The sequence below is a fragment of the Leucoraja erinacea genome, chromosome 8, assembly GCF_028641065.1.
Source record: "Leucoraja erinacea ecotype New England chromosome 8, Leri_hhj_1, whole genome shotgun sequence".
NCBI classification, from domain to species: Eukaryota; Metazoa; Chordata; class Chondrichthyes; order Rajiformes; family Rajidae; genus Leucoraja; species Leucoraja erinaceus.
This window is the reverse complement of record NC_073384.1, coordinates 68,289,573-68,301,732: the sequence shown is the minus strand read 5'-3', so window position 1 is coordinate 68,301,732 and position 12,160 is coordinate 68,289,573. Positions and strand designations below refer to the sequence as shown.

Sequence of the window (12,160 nt, the reverse complement as noted above, 5' to 3'; positions counted from 1 at the left end):
AAGAGCCTGTTTCCACACTGTATCACTCTATGACTCTTATGAACTCGCAATCAACCTTCCCTATAATCTGGACCTGGGATATAGTACTGATATTAAATATAGATTATTTTGGTTGTAAGCCAAAACTTTAAAAACTTTTTTTGTGTAAACTTAAACTTTGTAAAAAATCATAGATTTTTTTATTACTAAAGATTCAATGCCTCACTTTTTTATTTTAGGATTTAGTCAATGTCTTTATATTTTATAATTTATATTCAAAAGTTGACACATGTTTTAACATTGAAACACATGTGATTTGCTTATCCTCCTTGTTCCTAGTGGCAGCTGGACTGCCTTGCCTGTCTGCTGAAGTTAATGTGCCAGTTTGCAGTTGATCCGGGTGATTTAGACCTGGCTTATCACGACATCTATGCCTGGTCTGGTGTCTCAGACAACCATAGAAAAAGGACCTGGCCTGGGAAATCAAGGAAAGGAGCTGGTGATCATGGGAAAGGATTACATATACCTCGTTTGACTGAGGTTAGTGCCTTTGATTTATTTTGCAATATTTTCAGTATTCTTCTACCCTGTGTTGCACTTTGTATCATACTAAATCTAACTAATTTTATTTCTATTTTAGATATTTCTCAGCCTGGTACATGGATCTGGTTTGATTTATCGGCTAATGACTGTTGCTTATACCTACAGCAACTTGGCTCATAGGTAAAGCCATGAAAATAATTGTGTAAAAGTAATATAATATTTATGTTCAATATTTTGTTTAACATTAGTCCAAATTTTCTTGGAAAAATAAATGTTTCAATAGTACACTCATTGGTATTTAAATAGGCCAGCAAGTTTGAGAGACGCAGAGAAATATAATGTTGGTAATCTCCAATCCACCTTTTCCCTCGTCCAAACTATATCTCTCACTTGTTATCGTTGTTATTTTTAAGAACTTTCTAGATTTGGACACTGATTTCCTATTATTTGCACCAAATATTTTTGTGTAAATTGTAAATATGTGTTAGTGCCTTCAGACAGAACAGGTAGTATCTCATTCTGGTGCAGCATGTGATTAGAGATTTAAAAGCCAGGTTTTTTTTAGTTTGTCTTTAAATCTTTTCCCCCCCCATCTCAATTCACGGTTTCTTGTCATGTTTATTTCTGAACAACTTAAAAGAACTGCAAATGCTGGAACTCTGAAATATAAACCAAAAGTGTGAAAAACACCCAGTAAGTCGGTGGCATAAGAAAGGAAGTTAACTTTTCATGTCTGAGACCCTTTGTTGGAATTAGGAAAGAGAGAAAACAAGTTAGTTTTCAGTTGCATCAAAAATGGGGATGGCATGGGTAAAGCAAAGGAAGTACCTTTGACACCGTGAGTGTAAATGTAATGTGGCTTTTGGAAGTATATTATGCATCTTTCTTTGTGTTCTCTATTGCGGACCAGATTATACTAATGTAGTGAGGAAAAACTTAGCCAACATCAGGGAGAGATGACAAAAATCCAAGACAGATGACAACAGAAATACAAACAGAAAAAAAGAGCGAGCTACCTAAATGAAGAGAATTATATATTGTCCAAAAGGCTGCAATTTCTTCAGATGGAAGATGCGGTGATGTTCCTCAAGTTTGTGTTAGGCCTTATTTCATCAGTGCAGGAAGCCATAGGTAGTTAAGTTGGAGTGGAAACGGGATGGTGAATTCAAGTCGCAGGCAGCCAGAATATTGAGGAACAACTCTTAGAAACATAGAAAATAGGTGCAGGAGTAGGCCATTCGGCCTTCGAGCCTGCATCGCCATTCAATATGATCATGGCTGATCATCCAACTCAGTATCCAGTACCTGCCTTCTCTCCATACTCCCTGATCCCTTTAGCCACAAGGGCCACATCTAACTCCCTCTTAAATACAGCTAATGAACTGGCCTCAACTACCTTCTGCGGCAGAGAATTCCAGAGATTCACCACTCTCTGTGTGAAAAAAGTTTTCCTCATCTCGGTCCTAAAAGATTTCCCCCTTATCCTTAAACTGTGACCCCTTGTTCTGGACTTCCCCAACATCGGGAACAATCTTCCTGCATCTAGCCTGTCCAACCCCTTAAGAATTTTGTAAGTTTCTATAAGATCCCCCCCCTCAACCTTCTAAATTCTAGCGAGTACAAACTGAGTCTATCCAGTCTTTCTTCATATGAAAGTCCTGACATCCCAGGAATCAGTCTGGTGAACCTTCTCTGTACTCCCTCTATGGCAAGAATGTATTTCCTCAGATTAGGAGACCAAAACTGTACGCAATACTCCATATGTGGTCTCACCAAGACCCTGTACAACTGCAGTAGAACCTCCCTGCTCCTATACTCAAATCCTTTTGCTTTTGCTACTTAAATCATTTTGCTTCGTCTTCTATCTGAGCATGTAGCAACTCTTTCTGTTGTTGAGTTTCAAAACCGCTATTTCTGCCAGTCATCCATCTGTGATGTTCGTTTACTTTTACTGTCTCTGTTAGGTGTAGCCTAGCCGGTTGCGTATGCCCCACACAGCCTTGCTATCAGCAACATAGAAAATACGTGTTTAGATTATCCCTAATCCTAATACATAATCTGTTTTTCATTGCTATATTAATTCTTTTAAACTCACCCTGAGACATTCTCCTTGTTCTATCCATTCTTCCTCTACCTTCTCTGCAACTTAAAATGCAATTGATTTCTCTTTCTCAGTTCTGATTAAAAAAAGTCTCCAACTGAATCGTAAACTCTCTTTCTGCAGAAACTGACCTAACCTGCTGAATGTTTCCAGCATTTATCTTTTAAATTATTTTTTATGACTATTTGTTTCCAATTCATCTTCACCAATTTGCTCTCTAGCCTGCCATTCATCAGTTTATTTTGTTGGTTCTTAAATCCCATTTGCTAATTACTCATTGTTGGATTTGCGGTTTACTAGACTGCTTTCTTTGTTGTTTGCTGTTTGCATTTTGTCGAGTTAGCCTGGAAAATGCTTTCAAACTGAAGTGTAGTGAACAGTGGACACCATGAAGTGCCCACTCCAACAAGAAACTGCTAATTACATATAACATTCGATTTCCTCATAATTTAAGAAATTTAATTTAATTTTTTGTTTTTTTTTAAATAATTGTAGAGTTCTTAAAGCCCAATCTGATCATCGATCCAGGCATGAAGGTAGGTTGTACATTAATTTAATTGCAATAAAATGTTAATATTTAGCAATATACCATTATTAATTCTTAAATGATAGATTTTTATCAAAACACTGTCAGAAACCCATTAAAGACATTTTCTTTAAAACAACTAAGAGCTGAAGGTTGAGTAAATTATCAAAATATGTGCTCAAGCATTGTAAAAAGCATTTGAGCTAGTAAAATAAAGTTATACTATAACAAAAATATTAAATGTGTGTTGTGATTATTACTTTGAAAACATTATAAACCATTTTGGATTAATTTTGTAAACTATGCAAGATGTCCTGAAAGCAAGCAATATTTTTATTGCGACTCAAGGAACTGTAGATATTGGTTTACAAGGGGGAAAAAAACAAAAGTGCTGGAGTAACTCAGCAGGTCAGGCAGCATTTCTGCAGAACATGAATAGTTGATGTGAAGAAGATTCCCAACCTGAAATGTCAACTATTCATATTCTATGGAGATGCTGCCTGAACAGCTGTGTTACTCCAACACTTTATGTGAATATGTTGATTAAGCTGTTTTGACTTTTAATCTCTTAGCGTTTTGTCCTTATATTTCAGTCACTCATTATGCAATGTGGTTGTTAGTGAGTTGGGCTCACTGTTGTTCGTTGGTCAAATCCAGCATGGCAGATAGTGAACATTTACATGATTGGCTGAAAAAACTAACTCTGCTTGTACCAGAGGTAAACTTTTATATCTTAATCAAAGATATACAATGATATATGCATTATTTTAAGAAGTTGATAGTATTTTTTCCAGTTAACATGTACATTTTCTATTTCTGTAATGTTGTTCTGCATTATATACCTTGTCCATATGTGAATCTTTTTGTTCCAGGCATCTGTTCGACATGAAGCTTGCAGTGGGCTGTATAAGTTGTGCCTTTCCGGTTTAGATGGTGGAGAATCAATAAATCGATCATTCCTTTTACTAGCCGCATCAACGTTACTAAAATTCCTTCCTGATGCTCAAACTTTGAAGCCTGTCAGGGTAAGAATTATTTCATACCCATTTAACATTGCTATCCCATGGCAAAGCTCTAAATAATGTAGCTTGATTATTTCCTTGCTGGATATCTTTTCCAAAGTAACTTGATTTATTAAGGATATGTAACCAAGTGTAATGTGGTAACAGGATGTTGAAATCTTGCCACAAGTCGTCAATCCAGGATTAAGATTTTTAACATTCCACCAGGTCCAAATGAGCCTGATAGAATGTTAAAAATCTCGATTGTTAAACCAATGTGCATAAGACTTTACTTTCCTTTTAAATTTAAGGTTGACGTTTTCTGGTCCTTGGGACGGACATTGAGGAAGTGAGATCTGTAAGCGCCTGTGAAAGACCCGTTATGGGAGGAGCAGGGGTGCTTAGCTGCTCTCATGATCAAACTCCCTCTGCCCACTGATCAGCCGACCACTTTTGAACCCAGGCCTCCTGACTCACTCTCTCCCCTCTCGTGACAATCCTTTTCCAGGAAATGATGGAGAAAAAGTTATGCGCGGTTTTCCCCCCTTGCCCCCTGCTCTACCCTTCCTGCAAATTCTGAAGGGCAGAGCAGGGGGCAAGGAACATGTAATTAATGGTGCCGAAGAAACCTGATCTGAGAAAAGCGTGCAGTAATTTTACAGAGTCCCTTTAACAATTTATAATATTTAATTATAACTTGTTTGGAAGACTTCAAAGTTTGGGTTGGGATGACTTTGCAAAATGTAATGCATTGTGATCCATGTTGTAGAAATTTCAACATCCAGTTTTTAATTCATATATTATGTGTTTGAAATAAATTATTTGTGTTTTAAGGAGACAGCTGTACAATTATCCCTTTTAGGCATCAGTTGCAGGAAAAAAACTGGTGAAAAGAAGATGGAAGTATATACTTGCTGATGAAATTGGAGCATTATATGCTAGTGCTAAAGTGGAGTGTCTTTGTTTGCAGGAGATAGATTATGAAGAGGAATCGGTATTGCGAGCAGGTTGCAAGGAATATTTCTGGTTACTTTGTAAACTAATTGATAATATCCATGTAAAAGATGCCAGCCAGGTATGAAGATATGATTCCTATTGTTCGCTCATGTTAGAAATATAATAACGCTCTAATAGCTGCCTCCCATGTTCAAACACTATACATAATTTGAATCGTGAATTACTTGTTTTTTTTTTAATGAATTAACATGTTGTTCAATTTTTGCTATTTATGCATTTTAAAACTTGGTAAAAGAAAAAATTAGCAATTTGTGTTAGTCTGAAAAGTAAATTCATAAGGAACATGCTCTGACTGAAAAATAGTGAAGATCAGTTGATTTGAAAATGGTACACTTATCTCTTGCTTGATTTCTGTTTGAAATGGTAAATGGTAGGGAATTGAAGAATGCAGGTGAACAGAGGGATCTGGGAATAACTGTGCACAGTTCCCTGAAAGTGGAATCTCATGTAGATAGGGTGGTAAAGAAAGCTTTTAGTGTGCTGGCCTTTATAAATCAGAGCATTGAGTATAGAAGTTGGGATGTAATGTTAAAATTGTACAAGGCATTGGTGAGGCCAATTCTGGAGTATGGTGTACAATTTTGGTCGCCTAATTATAGGAAGGACGTCAACAAAATAGAGAGAGTACAGAGGAGATTTACTAGAATGTTGCCTGGGTTTCAGCAACTAAGTTACAGAGAAAGGTTGAACAAGTTAGGGCTTTATTCTTTGGAGCGCAGAAGGTTAAAGGGGGACTTGATAGAGGTCTTTAAAATGATGAGAGGGATAGACAGAGTTGACGTGGATAAGCTTTTCCCACTAAGAGTAGGGAAGATTCAAACAAGGGGACATGACTTGAGAATTAAGGGACAGAAGTTTAGGGGTAACATGAGGGGGAACTTCTTTACTCAGAGTGGTGGCTGTGTGGAATGAGCTTCCAGTGAAGGTGGTGGAGGCAGGTTCGTTTTTATCATTTAAAAATAAATTGGATAGTTATATGGACGGAAAGGAATGGAGGGTTATGGTCTGAGCGCAGGTATATGGGACTAGGGGAGAATACGTGTTCGGCACGGACTAGAAGGGTCGGGATGGCCTGTTTCCGTGCTGTAATTGTTATATGGTTATAAAATCAAAATCAAAACAAACTGCAGATTCTGAAAACTTGGGATAAAAACAGAAATTGTTCTAAATACTCCAAAGGTCAGGCAACATATGTGGAAAGAGAAACAAGGTTAATATTCCAGGTTGGAGACCTTCTGCCTGACAAAAAATCCCTGATCTGCAAAAATAACTCTTTCTCATCTGCTGAGTGTTTCCAGCATTTTCTGTTTTTAATTTCGTATCGCGTGGACCAACATGTGTAATGACAGATTTTTATATAGTTTCAAGGATTTAGTCCTTTAGTCACTAATTGAAGACAGGGGATCTGAAGATAATCGGCACGCACCCACGAGACATTCAATGCCAGCGAAAAAGATAAATCTTCCAAATACAGTCTCTTGATTAATAGTTTCTTTATTGTAGTAGTATAAACAGTAAGATTTTCATCCAAACTTCTTCTTGTACAAGTACATTTTGATCTTACTCATGGTCATACACGTGCATGATGGAAAGCTGTGACCTCACCCCCATGCTTCTTCAAACTAAACTAACCACTAGCGAGTCTGCGCGAGAATCCCAGCCGCAAACACGCCTCAGACTATGTATCAATCCCACCCACATAATTACAGGCAGATGAAATTTAAAGGTAACTGGTTATAGTTATAACATATTGAATTAAGCTAAATGGCTACTACACTATGGACCTACTTGTTTAGCTTAATTGAACTTTCCAAAATGCTTTGAACATGTATAATGAGACATCTTTTCTGTAGACTACATTGCTGGATTTGGATGCCTTAGCAAGACATCTCGCCGATTGCATTCGCAGGTATGTTGTTTTAATTTTTGACGTTTTTCTTGTATTGTTATGTCAGTGTTTTATGTATTAATTTATTTTTGCTTTCATCTGTAGCAGGGAAATTCTGGATCAGCAGGACAGTAACACCGAAGATGATGGGCTTACAGGATTACTGCGTCTTTGCACCGTAGTCATAAAGCACAAGTCTCCATTTAAATTCTCTCGGGAAGGACAGGTAGTCAACTTGTATTTAAGAATGTTTAGGCATTGAGAGAGAATAAATGCTTTGTGCATCTGAAATACAGACAGAAAATGTTGGAAATGTCTAGCTGGTCAGGAAACATGTATGAAGTGAGAAACAGAGTTAACGCTTCAGGTTGCTGTCTATTTACATATTCTAATATCTGCACTGCTTTTATAAAATGAAAAATGTAATTAAACTACAGTCACGCAACGCAAGTGTAAAAATTAGAAATTCAAAAGGGTTTAAACAAATGGGATTCATTTGAAGTGTTTGTTGCTTTTAACTTTCCACACTCCTTTTAAACTTACAATGACTCCAAGTCTACACTCTCTTTATAAATTTACCATGGCCTCATCTCTGCACCTTATGAATTCGGAACTTTAAAATGTTATACTACTATGTAACTTCCTTAAAAAGAAAATTAATTCACTATTTGTATTAGTAGGAATAATATCTGATTATCTTGGTATTACCATATTTAAATGTGACCATGGAATTGCTGTTAATCTACTAATTTAATAGGTAAATAACAAAATCTGTGGTAAAATGTAAAATGTTAATACCCTTTCTATGTATTCAAGTCCATACAAATGTATAATTTGATGTTGTATCCAAGATTCTTGCTTGAAGGTGGATCAAATACAAAGCAGACATCATGGCAGAGAAATGGTTTATCTTTTAGTGTTATGCTATTAGTTAACTGATCTTGCTAATTTAATTTTAATAATATGCAACATGCATTTATTAAGGGTATTTAGTAATTTCAGATATTAGTGCACTTTAAGTAGAGTATGCAAAGCAATACATCATGTCCTTTTATTACAGGAATTCTTAAGAGATGTGTTCAATCTCTTGTTTTTACTGCCAAGCTTGAAGGACAGGCAGCAACCAAAATGCAAGTCCCATTCTTCTCGAGCAGCAGCCTACGATTTGCTTGTGGAGATGGTGAAGGGCTCAGCAGAAAACTACAGATTGCTCCACAATTGGGTTATGGCACAGCACATGCAATGTAAGAAAGAAATTATAATACTACATGAAACATTTGGTCAACTTAAAGAAATGAGGAACCTATTAAAGTAAATGAGCCAGATAATGACATTTGGCAACTGCTTCAATAAAGACAACATGGGTACTGAGTTTGTAGGACACATCTGTAAATATAAACAGTAAGTTGAAACAAAAGGCACAGCACCAGGGAAGAGGAAAAATCTTGAATTAAAGGAACGCTCATGCTTGACACAAATGCAGTTAAATGTGAATTTCCAAAATGTATTTACTAAAATTCTACATAAACGGTCAGAGGTTATGATCCGAACTATAAGAAATAATAAAGGCGTTTCCAATTGATAATAGGCGAGACAACAACAGTTTTTTGTAGGGTTGCATTGATGTGGAGGGATGTACTGAATTATATTTTGCCATTCATTTTTTTGTTGGGACAACTTCCATTTCTAACTTGTGTCAAATTGTATTCAGAAACTCAAGAAAATGTATCAGATTTCCATGTGATACCAGACCAGAAAGGACAGTTGAACAAAATCAGCACGAGCAATTGATTTTGACCTTGCTGCTTGAAGTACTTCACAAATGACATAAAATGGAAAATATACATTCACCATATGTTACAGAAATACTTTAATCAAGAGGGAAGAGGTCTAAAATCTGGTCAAATCAGCCAAGTCAATTAGGTATTGAATAAATGGAAACTGTGGAAAACAACTACTGCATGGTGATTAAGTTGTATGGTGCTCTGATCAGAGCTTCAGTATTTCTTCCACCTGTGGTCACCAGAAAACATCAGATCATCAATTACTAGACCCATTGCATGGAGGAGCCATGAGGATTGTCCTCTCTATCATATGTCTGAAACATAAGGAAAGGCTGGTGACATTTCAGGGTTGGAAAGGAAGCCTTCATGAACTATTTGTTTTTGAGCTATACAAAGTAACATCATTTAAACTCAAACCTGGAATCCTACTGAAATTTAGATCATAAGAGTTGGATAGAACCTGTTAAAAATCATTATAGGGCTGATATGAGAAGTTTATTTTGGCAGTGATGAACAGAAGAAATTAACTTTCAGATAAAATAGTGGACATAGAAATCCTATGTATCGAATAAAGGGATGCAGCAGTGTAATTCATGTCGCTCTGACATATTGAAGACAATCCCTGAATTATTTGTCAGATTTTACGCGAGTCAGAATTGCCTTACACCTTTGTAGAAAGAAAGAACTGCAGATGCTGGTTAATGTACAAAACAAATGAATCAATCAGAAGAAGGGTGCTGACCCAAAATGTCACCTATCCATGTTCTCCATGCCTGACTCACTGAGCTACTCCAGCACTTTGCCATTACTGTGTCGTCACACCTTAAAACGAGGTGCTAATGCACTAGTGAGCTCTTCTTCAACAGCTGCCGCATCATCTGATTGACATGGCTTTTGTTGCGGCTCATGTTGTAGTTCCTGGCCGACAGCGATTTCTCCAGGCTGCAAGAACACACAAGGTCACCGTGGGGCTCCTTCATCAGCTGCCGCTTCTTCCTGTTGGCTATCACTCTGCTGCTCCTCCCTCCAGCACTGTAGCCTCCTCCTCCTTCCCCAGAGGTGCCAACATCTTCCACCTTGGAACATGTCACCAACTCTAGAGGCCACGGTGGAGGGGGGAGTGGTAGAATGGACAAATCGACAGCCGACGAGAAGAAGTGGCCGCTGGTGACTGAGCACATCCTGAAGGTGGCAGCGGCCTAAAGAAGATACTGTCAGCCAGGAGCTACGATGTGAGCTGCATCAAATAGACATTGACAGCTGGTGAAGAAGGGCTCGGTAGTGTATCTTGTTGAAGATATTGGCGATTCAGACGGGAGTAGCTCTCCACCACCTCCCTCATTCGCGCTCGCCTTCCCAACGTATCACCGAGCCTGAGCGACGCTTTTATATATTTGAAGAAAAAAAAGCCCTCACAATCCTCCCGTTGCACTAACACAGGTCACTCAGGAAACGAGACCATCTATTGTGAATTTTGTACGTAAGTTTGCATAAGTCACCTGTTATGTAAGCCGGGGAGTGCCTGCGTCCCTGTGTTGCTGGCTAGCAGCCTTCATATATCTACTAATCTGCTGCTTTGGGACGTACAGAGGCAGAAAGAGGAATATTGAATGGCCTTTGTGTGCTTCGTCTTCTACACTTCACATTATCACTAATTTTAATGACATCATTATTGCCAATTCTGTGTTTAGATGTGCCTTAATCTCTACCATGACACCTCTAATTAGTATCTCTGCTTCTCCTTCATATTTAAAGCCCTATCCCTGAACAAGGTTCAAGTCATCTGTCAAAATGTGTTTTATAGCACTTCTGTCAGGAATATTGTGCTATGTTAGAAGTGCAATATAAATGTTGTTTTAGTTTAGAGTTACAGGTTACCGACAATCAAACATTCACTCACTCACAGTAATTCTATGGTATACCATTTTTGTACCCACTCCCTACATTTTGGGTCAATTGTACAGGGAACAATGAACTTACAAACCAGGATGTGGGGAGGAAACCCGCGCGGCAACTGGGAGAACATGCAAACTGCACACAGATGTACCTAAGGCTAGGATTGAACCCTGATCTCTGGTGCTGAGGCAGCAGCTCTACCAGCTGCACCACTGTGCTGTCCTCATTGTTAGTTGTTCTGGAGTATCTTCAACATCCTCTTCTTAGATGATTAGTACTGCCCTTATGTGGCTACAATTACACAATTTCTAATATAACTATCATATCTGGCAGTACTTCCCTTCCCGCCTCTCTTATTGCTTTTAGAGAGACTGAGTTTATGTGTGTATATATTTATATTATGGTATATGGACACACTGATCTGTTTTGTAGTAAATGCCTACTATGTTCTGCGTGCTAAGCAAAGGAAGAATTTAATTGTCCTAACAGGGACACATGACAATAAACTAACTTGAACTTGACTGAGTATGATTGTTGAACACACTCTTTGTTACATAATTGTCCTTTTGATTATATGGGTTAAAGTTAGTTTCTACATAAATGCTGACTGGCCCTGCAACACTGCTGACACAAGCACTCATCAGTTGTATTGGGACGTTTAAGAATGAACTGCAGATGCTGGAAAAATCGAAGGTAGAAAAATGCTGCATCTATGGAACGAAGGAATAGGTGATGTTTCAGGTTGAGACCCTTCTTCAGACATTAAGTATTGGGACATTAAGTATTGGGACATTAAGTTGTGGGTGCTTCATAACATGTGCCACCAGTTGCAAACTCAATCCATTGCAGCCGCACACTGAACTACATAGCATAAAACCGTGACATCCTGCTCATCATTCCAGAGTTGAGTTTTAAATACCATGTCTGATGCATTACCGAGACTGATTGAATATTTCTATTTACCTCAGCTCTTTTGCCATCAAACCTGTATCCATGCACTTGTGAAATGATTTTTTTTTTTGTAATTACTCGACCTCGTTATAAACTCCAGAATCAAGTATGGTTCATTATTTCATGTAAGTGGGAACAGAACAATGGCATTCTTACTTCCTGTAGCTTCACAGACATATTAAGGGGTTATGGGGTTGCGAGGGAAAGATAGATCAACCATGATTGAACAGCGGAGTAAACTTGATGAGCCGAATGACCTAATTCTGCTCCTAGAACTTATGAACTGGTATCTAATTGTGGCACAAATGTAAACCCTTTTGTAAAGAGGTGGAACATTCACTGGTCATCTGGAGTTAATTTGGCATTCTACACCAAATGTTCTTGTTTGTGGTGGTTTATATCTGTGTCCCTCCTCGGGTATAAGTCTTAGCCTTTTGGTATGTCTCAGTTCTAGAGCATGTGTTAAATTCTGGT

The 12,160-nt window shown here is 37.9% G+C and overlaps 1 protein-coding gene across 6 annotated transcripts in view; it reads left to right on the top strand.

The window, feature by feature from the left end:
* usp34 (ubiquitin specific peptidase 34) overlaps window positions 1-12,160 on the top strand; it is a 217,205-nt gene that overhangs the window by 136,033 nt on the left and 69,012 nt on the right. For all 6 annotated transcript variants that reach the window (XM_055639914.1, XM_055639913.1, XM_055639912.1 and 3 more), the window contains 9 exons: window positions 319-519; window positions 620-702; window positions 3,119-3,159; window positions 3,743-3,867; window positions 4,022-4,174; window positions 5,121-5,225; window positions 7,021-7,076; window positions 7,161-7,281; window positions 8,116-8,299. In XM_055639914.1, coding sequence (XP_055495889.1) covers window positions 319-519; window positions 620-702; window positions 3,119-3,159; window positions 3,743-3,867; window positions 4,022-4,174; window positions 5,121-5,225; window positions 7,021-7,076; window positions 7,161-7,281; window positions 8,116-8,299 — 1,069 coding nt within the window. The remainder of the gene's footprint in view (window positions 1-318; window positions 520-619; window positions 703-3,118; window positions 3,160-3,742; window positions 3,868-4,021; window positions 4,175-5,120; window positions 5,226-7,020; window positions 7,077-7,160; window positions 7,282-8,115; window positions 8,300-12,160) is intronic.